General features: G+C 39.4%; 1 protein-coding gene across 9 annotated transcripts in view; it reads right to left on the reverse strand.

Annotated features, from left to right (window-relative positions):
* Window positions 1-15201, reverse strand: part of LOC140896254 (borealin-2-like) — a 242415-nt gene that overhangs the window by 218833 nt on the left and 8381 nt on the right. For 6 of the 9 annotated variants that reach the window (XR_012154490.1, XR_012154487.1, XR_012154486.1 and 3 more), the window contains exons 5-9: window positions 13909-13976; window positions 12986-13056; window positions 9696-9791; window positions 8734-8863; window positions 6999-7085 (exon numbers count right to left, since the gene is read on the reverse strand). Coding sequence is in view for 3 of the 9 variants with exons in the window: in XM_073307754.1 (XP_073163855.1) it covers window positions 6030-6077; window positions 6999-7085; window positions 8734-8863; window positions 9696-9791; window positions 12986-13056; window positions 13909-13976 (500 nt within the window). In the remaining 6 variants the exon portion in view is untranslated. Of the gene's footprint in view, window positions 1-5735; window positions 6078-6998; window positions 7086-8733; window positions 8864-9695; window positions 9792-12985; window positions 13057-13908; window positions 13977-15201 lie in introns of those variants that run through there. The other 3 variants (XM_073307754.1, XM_073307755.1, XM_073307756.1) reach the window with 2 other exon arrangements.

Genomic DNA, 15201 nt, shown 5'->3' on the forward strand with positions numbered 1-15201 from the left:
CTAGAATTCCTTGCCTTCTAAATCTTTAAACATGCGTGAAAAGATTTCACCTCTCAATATGGAGATGCTAGAAAAATAGCTTTGACATCCAAAACCAAATCCTCTTTATTCTCAAAATTAAGGATTTTTTTGTTCCTTGTTCAACAGCTCTTAGCTTTTGGGTGCCCCTTTAGTGCCCCTTTGATATTAGGCAAGTCTTGAGATATGTCTTTAATCCACTGTCCTTAGAGTGGCAACAAGGCTTTTTTAACATCCTTCCAGAATTGAAGATGGGTGACTTTAAGAGACTGTATATGATAATTAGCCTAACCCTTGGCATAAACAGACCCTTAACTATGTTCTACTTACTTTAAAGGCTAAACAGTCTGTTCCACCTTACTTTGAGCATCACAGCTAAATGCACCTTTCCCAGACCTGAAGAAGAGCTCTATAGGGCTCCAAAGCTTGTGTCTCTCCCCCACAGAAAGTGATCCAATAAATATTACCTCACCCATCTTGTCTCTCTAATATCCTGGGACTGACACAGCTACAACTACACTGCATTCCCTATTTCTGTAAGGCGGCTAGGGGGAGGGGGGGGAATAGTATCTAAACCACCAGATGGGAATTAGAACAATTCCATCACTACATCATTACTTTCAATTTTCATTGCATTTTTTTTTGTAGAACTGTCTTCATGTAGGCAGAAGTCCAAATAAAATTCAAGGATCAGGCATTAAACTATCTTCAAAAATATGCCTACTTAATATAAATACAGTAGTATAAAACTAGGTTTGTGGGAGATCTATTTATTTATATTCCCCAGGAGCTAGGAGTCCTACACTAAGACCTGGGCTGAACTGTGTGAGGCACTGTACAAACCAAACACTGTTTGTTCCTTGGAGCAGAGACTAAGTTCAAAACAAGAAGTAACAACAGCTAGGCAGACATAGGAGTACAAAAAAAAAATACAAGACAATGTGACAGGGCCCCAGTATAGCATCAAACTGTTCTTGAGTTGTAGACAGCAGTGAGAAGGACAATAATTAGTTTTGCAGATGTTCACAGGGAGCTCCTCCCACCTAGGATGTCAATATAAGAGAAAACATGAACATGCTCATTTGAAAATTTAGTGTGTGTGTAATGGAGGCTGGTACAACAGGCTAATCAGAGGCAGGAGTCAACATCTAAACAGCAAAGGCAAGATGATAGGTAGGGTGGGCCTTCAAAGTAAAGACAAGCAGCTTCTTTTATGCAACAGAGATGAGGAAACCAGTGGAGAAATGCAAAGAGATGACATGCTCAAAATGTCAGCCTAAGAAAATGATCTTTGCAGTATCATTCTGAATGAATATGAGCAGAGTTGGATGTTGTCAAGGCCAGAAAGGAGGATGTTGTAGTAATCAAGCTATGAGATGAGATCTTAGAGAAGAGTTTTAGCTGTGTGAATGATTTAAAAAGGACATCTCTTAGAGAGGTTATGCAGAAAGAAATAAGACTTAGATGCAAGGGGCGAGAGCGGTTCAAGTGAAAGACACCTATGTGATAAGCCTGGGTGACAGACAGGAGTATGGTGTTGTCCACAGCGATTAAGAAAGTAGCAGCAGGGAGAGGGGAGAAAGATTAAGATAGCAGGGTGCAATTTTACTTTGGACAGGAGGCAGAGATGGTGGTTGAATTGGTGTTTCTGAATGAGATTACTTTGAGAACCTGTAAAGGGACAAGAGAAGGGATAAACAGCACAATGCCTCCCCCAAAAGCACTGGGGGAAGGATGAAGAGGATCCTCCAAAGTACATACTGAAGGAGTGATTAGAGAACTAGGACAGGACAGACTAGCTTTACCCATCCCCACTGAATTCTTGTACTTCCATCAAGATATTTACATTGAGTTGTAATACTCATCTCCCTAATTCTAAAAATGTAGATCAGTGGTTCTCAAACTGTGAGTCATGACCCCATTTTAATGGGGTCATCAGGGCCAGCATTAGACTTCCTGGGACCCAGAGCTGAAGCTAAAGTCTAAGCTCCACCCTCCACCCAACCTGGAGCAATGGGGCTCAAGCTGCAAGCCCCTTTCCCCCCAGCAGGGCTTGGCCTGTGGCCCCTTTTCCCTCCCACCCAGGGCATCAGGGCTCAGGCTCCACAAAGGGGTGGTGGTGCAATGAAGTTTGAGAACCCCTGGTGTAGATGATCTTACTGCTTATTTCAGGTTAGTGATGTTATGCTTATGCAGTGGAACCACAATAATGCAGCATCATTACAAGTACTCAGCATAGGGAAATAGAACATGATTGCTTTTTAAGAGTCTAGATTCCCACCCAGGCACTGAAAAGGGTATTGATCAGCTCCAGGTGCTGAGGTAGGCAGGGAAGTAAGTAGTACTTATGTTTAAAGGAGCAGTCTATTTTTGTAGAATGAACTGACCTGCACATGACTCCTCCTCCCACATCAGTGCTTAAGTTCATAATACTTGCTTAGGCTTGTTTAAGTACATCAAGTTTAAACATGTAAACATATACTTCCCTAGCAACAATTGTGCAGCATTTTGATTATATGGTTTTGGGTAATGACTTGCAAGAGAAACAAGTTGAAGATAAGTACTAAGTGTTGTAGGATAGTGTCCTAACAAGCTTGATAATGTCACTTGGCAGTAATTTGGTTCTTCTGAATTACTTATTAGGGTCCACTAGGATTAAAGAGCATAGACAGTGTGTTAACGTTGAGGACCTACTCACCATTTATGCCAAGTTATTTATCTTTATCTTGCCCAGCTGTCACAAACTCACCCTCCATAAGCCTAGACCATAAGTGTATGTCTACACTTAAAAATGCTGCAGCTGCACCTTGATAGCCCTTCAGCGTAGACATTAACTACACCTACGCCAACACCAAGATTTTCCCATAAGCATAAGTAATCCACTTCCCCAATAGGCAGCACCTATTCCAACAGGAGAAGAATTCTATTGACCTCTTGTCTACATTAGGAATTTACAACAGTATACTTAAGCATGTGAAAAATCCGAGATGTATAAGAGAGAAAACTATACTGATTTAAGTTCTTAGTGCAGATCAGGGTTTAGTGTGTTGCTACCTCATACAGAGGGATTAAAAGCTTCTTTCAACCCTAAAGAAACATTTTCAAGAATATTCTGGGAAATGGGGTACAGTTATTTTACTTATGTACACTGTATATTACTGCTGTATTTGAGCACCTAGGAGGTTACTAAGACTGATCAAAATTGAGCTGTTCTAGCTACTCACTGTACCTCCTTTCCAATCCCTCTGTGAGCATAAGGATTTTTTCTAATCCATTTTCCTCTTCCCCCTACTGCATTGCCCTACCACCATCACATCGTCTAGCTTCAATTTCTGAAATAGGTAACTTAAGAAAAAGGAGATCTTGCATTTCTGAAATTAATGGCAAGATGTGTGGTAATATCTTCTCAGGATATTCCACAGCTGTAGAACAGCTGCAATCCTAGTTCTATACATCATCTTTGGACAGTTATATGCTTCTTCTTGAGGTGGTGGAGATGGCATTATTGACATGGCTTGGATCATCTTATTGGGGGGTATTGCAAATTAGGACATGGACATTTGGTTTGTACTAGTATTGAATGGGGCAGTCAAGAGCTGTAGGATTGTTTTGACAGATCACAAGTACCAAAATTCTGACTTCCAAAGGAGTTCCCCCCCCCCTTTTACCTTAGGTCTTGTCTGCAAGTTGACTTGTTCCTCATTTATTCCCAGAGTGTGTCCACCTACAGGGTTAATCAGGAAAATCTCCATGTTTAGAAAAGCCCTCAGAGTGGAAATACAAAAGGTGTGAGAAAACTACCCTTATAAGGAGTGAAATAGTAACAAAGAGTCTATTACCACTAACTATAGGAACTCTATGGCCAAGGTTGAAGCTCTTGCCAACTTTACTGAGACTCAGGAGGAGAACATAAACCCTGATAATAAATTAACTAACTCTTCCCCCAATGCCATGGTAATCCCACCCAACCTAACCAAGAGAACACAATTATTTTTTTAATATTCTCAACTTCCCAACATAACATTCTCCTTTGTTTGTTTATGTTTGAGAGTCTGCAAGGACTGTTTCCCTTTGATTATAATTGGCAATTTTACACTGCAAAAAAGAGAGATGAAAATAAGGCTAGTTTCATTAACTGGAACATGTAACCAGAAAGGGAAGCTGTTATGTATGTAGTTTTATGACAGACAAGGCAGATGCCTTTTAAGTAAAGATTCTAGTGGGAAAGGGTCACCAGTGATGCAGAAGTGTCAAAAGCTGCATTAAGTAGAGGTAATGTGACAAAGTTTCCTATGCTCTTAACAGAAATAAAGGATCATAAGAACGGCTACTGAAGTTAGAGAAATTAGCTCAGCCTTTCCACTGCTAATCCTCTACCAATAGAGGACACAGATTGGCATGAGCAGCACTAGATCTGTAACAGAGGCAGAGTACTAGGAAAGTCCCTTAGTTTTAAAAAGCTACTCCAGCAGCACAGCTTTGCCTCTCACCATACTTAAATATATGCCTATTTCCAGTGAAGGAATTACTCTAGGAAATATGCAGAATAGTAAGTGTACATTTAAGGGAAACCCACGTAAAAAGCCACTACAGGACCACTGTAGCTCACGAAAGCTTACACTCAAATACATTTGTTAGTTTCTAAGGTGCCACAAGTACTCCTTTTCTTTGAGCTACTAGAGTTCTCGTAAGACTGATCAGGCTGCAGTCCCGCTCTTATTTCAACACAGACCCTTGTGTTAAGGCCCAGTTCATCTTTGCACCCAAGTGAGGTTGTTGTGAGAAGCAACACTAAAGTTTAGCTAGTGGAACATGCTTCTGTAAGTTATGCTCCAAACTTGAATGGAAGTTTACAGGACGGCCTACTATGCAAAAAAATTTTGGTTGAAAGTCAACTCAAGTGGAAGGTTTTATCAGATATAGATTGTCAGAGTAACTGTTCAGAAGGTTGCTATTTTTTACTCTTCAACTGCTAAACAATCCACTGCTAATTTTACACTATTGTCCTCCTAGTTATCCAACAGCTTGATGTCAGAAAGAAAAGCTTCCTCTAATATAGAGGCTTCTTATAATCAAGACTGCAAGGGACAACTGTTCTTTGGATCAAGAGGGAAACCTGAAATGGTTGATGACATCCTGTTGATGATAATCGAATTCCAGGCTCATTAACCCCATAAGGGTTACAAGATAAAGAACTGGCAGCTCATGTCAACACAGTACACACAAGTAAAGCTTCAGGGTGCTGTATCAAGGAGTTTTGAAACTGAAAACTTTAGAACAGTTGCAAAAATGAATTTAGGGAAGCCTAGTGAGAAACTGATCGATACAGTTGAGCCCAAATGCCTTTCATTTAACTTAGGGTTTTACTCTGAGTGTAGCCTGGTCTTAGTCAGATGACTATGGGCTAGACTAGAGAAATACCAAGACAGCCTAATAGGAGCTTAGAGTGACATCCACCCTTCTTTAATTTACATTACACCCTCCATGCATGTCCCAGCATACAAGTTACAAATTGAGACTTGCACATAGGTAGGTCTAAGCAGTTCTAAAAGAGTGAATTTATATCACCTTACATAACCTTGAATTGGTGCTTAGCACTAATGCTGCATAACTTCAGAATGATGGGAACTAGCTTCTGATGTAACAGATGTATTTTACTATATATTCCTATGTATAAAATTTACTGAGCGCAAGTGGTCAAGAATAGAGATGAACAATCTGGAAAGGATACAAAATTGTCCCTTCATTAAACTAACATGAATAGGAAGCAGCCTCATCTTTCAGTTAAGGAAGCAACTAGTAACATGGCTTTGAGGTTGTAAAAACATACTAATTTTACAGCAATGTGATCATTAAGTCTTTCTATACATAGAAAGTTTAATATGCAGTATAAAACTTTATTAAAAAGATATTCAGTTCTATGTAAACATTTAAAACAGACAAGCAGTAATTGCACAGAATATTTATATAATACACAACTGAGAGAAAAAGAGATACACATGTAGACTCCATTAACTTGGTTTAACTGTTGCTTTTCCACATAAAACAGTCAACTGGCTCTGGGGGGAAAGAAAGCCATTTTAGACCAACTTTATTGGCAGACATTAAAACTAGAGTTGATTAAACTCTGCAAGACAGCTAAACTGAGGAGCAAATCTTCAGCAGTAGAGTAGTAGGATAATGTACAGATTAGCAGAGAGGGCAGAACCATCTAGCTGCTGCCCAGTATTTAGCTTTTTAAAAAGACACCTCCCCACCCTGTGCTTGCAATAGAGACAGAGGCATGCCAATACTGTAGCTGTCAAATCTTCAGTCTGCTATAATTCATATAATTTAAAGTAAGGTCCCACCATCTATAAGGGTGGCTCACTTTTCCATATAGTACTCATTACCTATGGATATTTCACTGTATTTCTAATATTACATACTAGCCAGGTCTTAGAGTCCCCATTACAAAAACCTCTTGGAGGATGGCCACTAGTTGGCATAAAATTAGTAGTGGTGGTTAGCAGCAGAGTACAATTTCTCTCCTGGAGAGAGGTATATAAGCACACCGTCAGAATGTTGGGGGAGGAGTTACTGTCCAAGCTTAGTACAGATTTGATGGGACCCTTATAGTTCTTATTCAGAGAGTGATGTACTCCATCAGTATACATGATGTGAAACTCAGCTGTCTTTGTTTTGATTTGCAAATTGACACATTGATATTAGTGAGAAAAGCAGAGTTTCTTCACATGGCAGGCAGGCAGGCATGAGGAGAAGAAAAATTCTGCCCTTTCTTTAGAAGCAATGTCACCGACAGGACTCAATATAATAGACCTATACAAAGCCTGTCTCTTTCTAGTAAGGGGACAATGTTGCAGCAACATTTCTCCCTTACTAGAAATAGTTTGCTCCTTGCATAGGTGATTTGAAGACGAAGTGCCAGGACTGCTGTGCAATCTTAGACTATTTACAAGACAGTGGTTCTGTAAACTTACCACTAGATTATGAATATGCTGAACCGTGTCATCATTAAGCAACTCGACATTGATGTTACGGAGGTCTTCACCAGCAGAACAGAGAGTCTGAGCATAATCACAAAGTTATTAATTTTGAGATAAAACTATTCAGCATGTTTCACATGAATCACCATATCAGTTTTTCTTACAACCATAAACATATGCCTTAACTCAACTTCAGTGAACAGCTTTATTGGCTCAAAAGAAATTCTGCCCAAAAAGTTAGTCTGTACATGTCTCTTTCCAAGTTATCACTGGCTTTAGTTATGACTGACATTATGAACACAAGTTAATGGGCCATTAAACTAGGGCTGCTGCTGGTCAGGGAGCCAAATCTAAGTGGAAATAATTCAAGGAACAAGAGTTCTCAGCACACCCAGGGCACAGTGAGATATAAGTTTTGTTAGCTAACCAATATCCATCAACTTTCACAACCAGAATCCCATCTTTCAAAGTCAGCAGTAGTGCAGACTGAAACAAGTTATTCACAGAGAGTTTCTTTAGTCCAAGTGTTCAGTTATTTTAGACTGTACAGCTCTGTGAAGGTGTAGGGGAAATACATCAAATGCTTATTTCACATCACTAATCCTGGTCAGTATAGTCATTGGAATGATACCTAGAAACCTTCATCATAGGTCCAAGTGTTCAGACAAGAATCTAACTCATTTACTAGACAGACACTAATGCAGTATTTAGCTGTTACCACTCAAGAAAAAGATCTTTGAGTCATTGTGGATTGTTCTCTGAAAACATCCACTCAATGTGCAGCAGCAGTCAAAAAAGCTAACACAATGTCGGGAATCATTAAGAAAGGGATAGCTAATAAGACAGAAAATACCATATTGCCTCTCTATAAATCCATGGAATGCCTACATCTTGAATACTACATGCAGATGTGGTCGTCCCATCTCAAAAAAGATATATTGGAATTGAAAAAGGTACAGAAGAGAAAACAAAAATGATTAGGGGTATGGAACTGCTGCCATATGAGACGCAATTAATAAGACTCAGACTTTTCAGTTTGAAAAAAAAGAGATAACTAAGGGAAAGGATGATAGAGGTCTATAAAATCATGCCTGGTGTGGGGAAATTAAACAAGGAAGTGCTATTTACTCTCTTATAACACAAGAGCTAGGGGTCACCAAATGAAATTAATAGGCAGCAGGTTTAAAAAAAAAAACACAAACAAAAGGAAGTATTTCTTCACACAAAGCACAGTCAACCTGTGGAACTCTTTGCCAGAAGATGTTGTGAAGACTATAACAGTGTTCAAAAAAGAACTAGGTAAGTTCATGGAGGAGAGGTCCATCAATGGCTATTAGCCAGGATAGGCAGGGATGGTGTCCCTAACCTCTGCCAGAAGCTGGGAATGGGTGACAAGGGATGGATTACTTGATTACCTGTTCTGTTCATCCCCTCTGGGGCACCTCACATTGGCGACTGTCAGGAAACAGGATACTGGGCTAGATGGACCTTTGGTCAGACCCAGTATGGCCATTCTTACGTTGTTATAATATGGAAAGTTAATAGAAATGGTCATTTCAGAAAGTGACCATTTTGAAATGCCGTTTTGTTTACAAGCTGCTCACTTAACTCTAGCAACTACTACTGCTAGCAAAGACAGGAAAAAAAAATTTCCAGATACCCTTTGTTTATGTATCTGCCAGAAAGATTCATTTAAAGCAGGTGAAATTGAAAAGTTAAGGTTTACTACCTTTCCATCAGCCAGAGGTATATTTACAAAAGGAACAGCTTTTTCCCGAGGCACTGAGTTACTTCTTAGTGACATGGCTTGGACTTTTTCTCTCACAGGTACAGTTCTTGAGACAGCTATTTGTGGTAGTCTAGAAGTGGAATACAAGAACAGAGTTTCACCTCTAATAAATTGCAATTTCATGTCCTACAGAGAGAGCCATAAGAGCCAATGTGATTCAGTAAAAGGCAGACTCCAATACTTGAGAGCAAGTATAATGTTTCAGGCATCTTTAACCTGATGGAGACAGACTCTTGATACAATGACATAATAATAGCAGGCCAGGGTAATGCTGTGAACCACTTTGTTGCTTCAAGGCTGATTTTAGCTATCTTACTGTAAAAGATTTCATTTCAGAAGGTTGTTTCTGCCAGAAGCAAGTTCAGAATTACCAATTTTAAGAACATTTCCAGCTACAATGTATAGTTTAACTGACTGGAAGTATTTGTATGAATTTAAACAAAATGTTGCAAGTATTTTCAACCAAGAGTGAATTATTTCAGCTAAAATTAGAGTACTGAAAATTTGTTTCTAAACTGTTGTGTTTCCATAAACTATAGTCAACACATGTAGAGAAAGCGAGTAGTTTGTGCCCCATTAAGCCAGCTTCAGAATGTAACCTTAACGATGAAAACATAGCCAGTACCTCCAGAATTTCAACACAAGTGTAAACTGTATCCACTTCAGTCTCTTCCCCCATCCTCCTCCATGAACAAGAGCCCTTTTATAGATAAAAGCCACCTACCTTTCCTAAAATCCTGCAGTGACAGACACTGTACTTACAAAAAGAAAAGGAGTACTTATGGCACCTTAGATGGTTCAAAGGAGTATTCCTTATTTAGTATCCAGATATATATGGTTGTAAGAGAGTTTAAAAAGAAAAAAAAAAAAAGATCAGTTGTGTTATGACCTGAAAGGCTTACCTTCTAGAAACCCGTGGAGCAGATTTATAGCTTGCAGCTGTGCGATCAGAAGTAGGAGCCTTAAAATGCCTCACATTTGGAGTAGAGCATGCAGATCTGTCAGAAAAAGATCATTTGCTTTTACACAGTACAGTGCTTTTAGTCTAGAGAGTTCCAGTTATGAAACAGATATTTTAAATTCCCTAAGCAGAAGACTGCTAAATCAGACAATGTTACAGTACTCTGTAGTTATCTACTTAATGTTGCTTTAAAAAGGGGGGGGGGGGTTGGGGGGCACAGCAAATGTGAAGTTCTTTACACAGCAAGATATAATCCACCAGAATCTAGCCTATTTAAGTCGAGGGGGCTAGAAGCAATATAGGCTTATTTGTATTAGAAACTGGCTGAGAGCGCACAGTTTCTGGACATAGTTAAGTGAAGGTTCCAATTCAGTCTCCTGGCAGTTTTAATCAAAAGTGGAGGAAGTATTCCTAAAATCAGTTCTCACAAGAATTCTTGAGAAGCCACATCTGAACCACAGTCAGAACAGCCACTTCTAGTTTTGGATCCTAATGGGCCCATAAAGATGATTTTGGAGCGAGGGATTGAAGCCCTCCCCACACACAGAATTGAGCGAGTTTGCTTCAGGACCTGGTGTGAGCAAAATGCTACTGAACATTAGGGAAAAACCATACACCAGAGACTGACACAACAGGTTTTGCCTGCCTGAGGAGCTGACTAGTTTTACGGATTTGAAGATTATCTGTAATACTAAATTAGGAATCTGAATAACTAAACCTAGTTAAGGCTTTCTAGTTTTCTTCTCATGTATAGTAGGAGTTGATTCAGCATCTAGAGTACACTTTAAAAGAGGACAGAAGGTGTATGTTGAACTAGTGGACACATTCAGATTTTTAAAAAGTGAACAGTTGCAATACGTAATTGCACAGATTTTTATGCCAATTTGACTGGAGACATCAGTCCCTCCGATTCGCAAACCAAAGAAGAGTAGGGTAGACTTCGGCTCATTTTTGCTGTAAGTAGCTCAAATAGATATTCCACTACTGATATTCATGCAAATCACTTTCAGCAGTAAAAATGAGCAAAAAGTATTACCGTACAGTTTGTTATTCTTATTAACTGTAACATTTCAAGTTACTTAAAAGGCTACTTTCCTCCATTAAATGTTATCTAGTTAATCTTTAAATTGTAGACTTTTTTTTTTTATTTATTATAAAAATGAGTACTTGTGGCACCTTAGAGACTAACAAATTTATTTGAGCATAAGTTTTCGTGAGCTACAGCTCACTTTGTTGGATACATGCAGTGGAAAATACAGTGGGGAAATTTTATATACACAGAACATGAAACAATGGGTGTTACCAGACACACAATAACAAGAGTGATCAGGTAAGGTGAGCTATTACTAGCAGGAGAGAAAAAAACCTTTTGTAGTGATAATCAAGATGGGCCATTTCCAGCAGTTGACAAGTCTGAGGAACAGTAGGGGGTGGGAAATAGTTTTACTTTGTGTAATGACAGATCCACTCCCAGTCTTTATTCAAGCCTAATGTAATGGTGTCCAGTTTGCAAATTAAATTCCAATTCAGCAGTCTCTCCTTGGAGTCTGTTTTTGAAGTTTTTTTGTTGAAGAATTGCCACTTTTAGGTCTGTAATCGAGCGACCAAAGAGATTGAAGTGTTCTCCGACTGGTTTTCGAATGTTATAATTCTTGACGTCTGATTTGTGTCCATTTATTCTTTTACATAGATACTGTCCAGTTTGGCCAATGTACATGGCAGAGGGACATTGCTGGCACATGCTGGCATATATCACATTGGTAGATGTGCAGGTGAACAAACCTTTGATAGTGTGGATGATGTAATTAGGCCCTATGATGTTGTCCCCTGAATAGATGTGGGCACAGCTGGCAATGGGCTTCATTGCAAGGATAGGTTCCTGGGTTAGCGTTTTTGTTATGTGGTTGCTGGTGAGTATTTGCTTCAGGTTGGGGGGCTGTCTGTAAGCAAGGACTGGCCTGTCTCCCAAGATCTGTGAGTGAGATGGATTGTCCTTCAGGATAGGTTGTAGATTCTTGATGATATGCTGGAGAGGTTTTAGTTGGGGGTTGAAGGTGACGGTTAGTGGTGTTCCATTACTTTCTTTGTTGGGCATGTCCTGTAGTCAGTAACTTCTGGGTACTCTTCTGGCTCTGTCAATCTGTTTCTTCACTTCAGCAGGTGGGTATTGTAGTTGTAAGAGCTCTTGTAGATGTTTGTCTCTGTCTGAGAGGTTGGAGCAAATGCGGTTGTATCTTAGAGCTTGGCTGTAGACAATGGATCGTGTGGTGTGGTCTGGATGAAAGCTGGAGGCATGTAGGTAAGTATAGCCGTCAGCAGGTTTTCGGTATAGGGTGGTGTTTATGTGACCATCGCTTATTAGCACTGTAAGGTCCAGAAAGTAGATCTCTTGTGTGGACTGGTCCAGACGGAGGTTGATCATGGGATGGAAATTTCAATCTCTCTGGTCACTCGATTACAGACCTAAAAGGCACAATTCTTCAACAAAAAAACTTCAGAAACAGACTTCAACAAGAGACTGCTGAATTGGAATTAATTTGCAAACTGGACACCATTACATTAGGCTTGAATAAAGACTGGGAGTGGATGTGTCATTACACAACATAAAACTATTTCCTGCCCCCTACTGTTCCTCAGACATTCTTATCAACTGCTGGAAATGGCCCACCTTGATCATCACTACAAAAGGTTTTTTTCCCTCTCCTGCTGGTAATAGTTCACCTTACCTGATCACTCTCACTACAGTGTGTATGGTAACATCCACTGTTCCATGTCCTCTGTGTATATAAAATCTCCCCACTGTATTTTCCACTGCATGCATCCGATGAAGTGAGCTGTAGCTCACAAAAGCTTATGCTCAAATAAATTTGTTAGTCTGTAAGGTGCCACAAGTACTCCTGCTCTTTTTGTGGATACAGACTAACATGGCTACTACTCTGAAACCAGACATTTTTATATTAAACACACAATTGTATGCACAAGTGTATACATTCAAATGGATTGCACTATAACCCTTTAGCGGCCACCCCATTTTGGGGAGTGGGGGGGGGGTCATCTGATTCAAATTTACTTCAGCAGAGTACATCACAAAATCTGATCCAGCTTGTGTAATGTTCATTAAATTCTTTCTCCTTAGCAGAGTTAAAAAAAAAAAAAATCTACACTGCTGTTTCTTTGAAAAGCCACTCAGTCCAAATAAATTACAAAAACTACTGAAGATCATGGTCTTACCGAGAGAGAGAGTGGTTTTCTTTGAGATGTATGCCAGAAGCTAAGGAAACCAGTGATTTTGTTTTAGACACCTTAAAACAAATAAATAAAGCATTGTTAGAATAAATTACATTAAATGTAATAGGACAGACTTTCAGATGAAGACTTAAACCTCCTAAAACCCTTGTTGAATAGGGAATTATACCCACTTTATAGATGAGTAAACTGAGGCACATGAAATCCCTATGCTATAGCTTCATTGTACAGAACGGTTTACTGTCTTGCTTGTCTTGACAGTTCAGTACACCACATAACACTGTTTTCGAATGAGCCATTTTGGCACATCTTTTTGCTTGATATGGGGGAGAAGACCCATGTCATAATGCCCAGTTGAAACTTGCAAGTCATTGAGCAAAACCAAGTCCCTGAGTTGTGGGACAGAGTTTAGATTGGATAAGTTGATGCAGATGCAATGCTTTTTATCACTGTTTGTCTCTAAAAACAACCCATTCAAATATGGAGAGGTATCTACTGAACATAAAGTGGGCATCAAACAGTTATGTTTTAACAGAAAAATCAAGTTAGGGACTTTAGAGTCCCATCATATCCCCTAATGATTCAGTAGGATGGACCCTTACCAGAAAGTTATTCAATTTTAGGAGGAGACTTAAATAGTACTGAATTTACAGCCGGTGATTGTTGTACATACTTTTATTAATTCATTATCCGTTGATTACCAAACAAGCTCACAATAGGATTTTATATTAAATTTAATTAAAATAAGCATATTGGACCACAACTAATTTTGAATTAAGTTGTTTTTTTTTCTTTTTTTTTAAATAGTTTATTTTAAGATGACAAGCAGGCAACTGACCAGGGACCAACTGAGGTAGTCTCAGGTTTCAGGACAGCTCTAGCCCTGGTTATTTTCCTTTAACACATACCTTTTGAGATGCTTTCTTGGCAGGCACATTCTCCTCATCTTTATATTCAACAATTGTAGTTACCTTAACTAAAAAAACAAACAAACAAAAAAAAGAATTCAAAGTGGATTAGAAATACAAGGAATATTAACAGCTCCAGCGATGGGCACCACAACAAGCCCATTTAGCTCTACATTGACTGTTAGTAGACAAATAGCAATTGATTGCACCATTTGATGGCCATTTGGCACTCAGTTCAATGCTTAGGTGGATTGCAAGTGTGCCCAACATCATAACTACTGTATATGGATCTCCACCCTCATTGACATATCTGGGATGCCAAGGATACCAAGCGACTCTCTCACCCTTAGAGGTGAACCCCCCCTCCAGAGTAGGTTCAGACCCTGACAGAGGTGCAACATTTCTACTGCACCTGTTCTGAGATTAAAGAAAAAAAACTCTTTTACAGAGATGAGGTGGACCAACTTCTGTTGCAGAGAGAGACAAAGTTTCAAGCTACACAGAGCTCAGGTCTGAGAAAGGTACTGAGTGTCACAGCTAAATACAAGGTCAGACAGTTTAGCAAAAGTAGTTAGCACACATTCTAAGGGACTATTCAAGGTGAAGTGGCCCATTAACACCCTTATAGTCAGAGGACAAAAGGGGATTAGTGGGGTTCAGATTGTTGTAATAAGCCATAAATCCAGTGTCTTTGCTAGAGACTAAAAACCATGGTTTTAATAAAGTTATGAATGTAAACTCCCAAACTCATCTTTTAAGTGTGCAGGTTTCCTTTAAGGATGAGGACTGATAGGTCAGATACAGAGTGATCACTTATTCTTTTACAGACAGAGTAGTCCATCAGATAGGTAACCGGAATGGGACTCCCCAGGAGACTTGCATTCTACTCCCAGCTCTGCCACTGACTTTTGTGACCTTGGGAAACTCACTTCACCTATGTTCCCTTCCACCCTTTATTCAGATTGTAATCTCTTAGCAGATATTTTTACAGTGCCCAACACAATGCTGCACCACTCTGCTTCCCCCTTCCTGCAATCCCAAATATCTGTTGGGACTTCTAATAAGACTGGAACTTTTCAGCTTGGAAAAGAGACAACTAAGGGGAAGGATATATTGGAATTGGAAAAGGTTCAGAAGAGGGCAACAAAAATGATTAGGGGTATGGAACTGCTACCATATGAGGAGCAATTAATAAGACTGGGACTTTTCAGCTTGGAAAAAAGAGACTACTAAGGGGGCAATATGACAGAGGTCTATAAAGTCATGCCTGGTGTGGAGAAACTAAATAAGGAA

The sequence above is a fragment of the Lepidochelys kempii genome, chromosome 12 (assembly GCF_965140265.1).
Source record: "Lepidochelys kempii isolate rLepKem1 chromosome 12, rLepKem1.hap2, whole genome shotgun sequence".
NCBI lineage: Eukaryota > Metazoa > Chordata > Testudines > Cheloniidae > Lepidochelys > Lepidochelys kempii.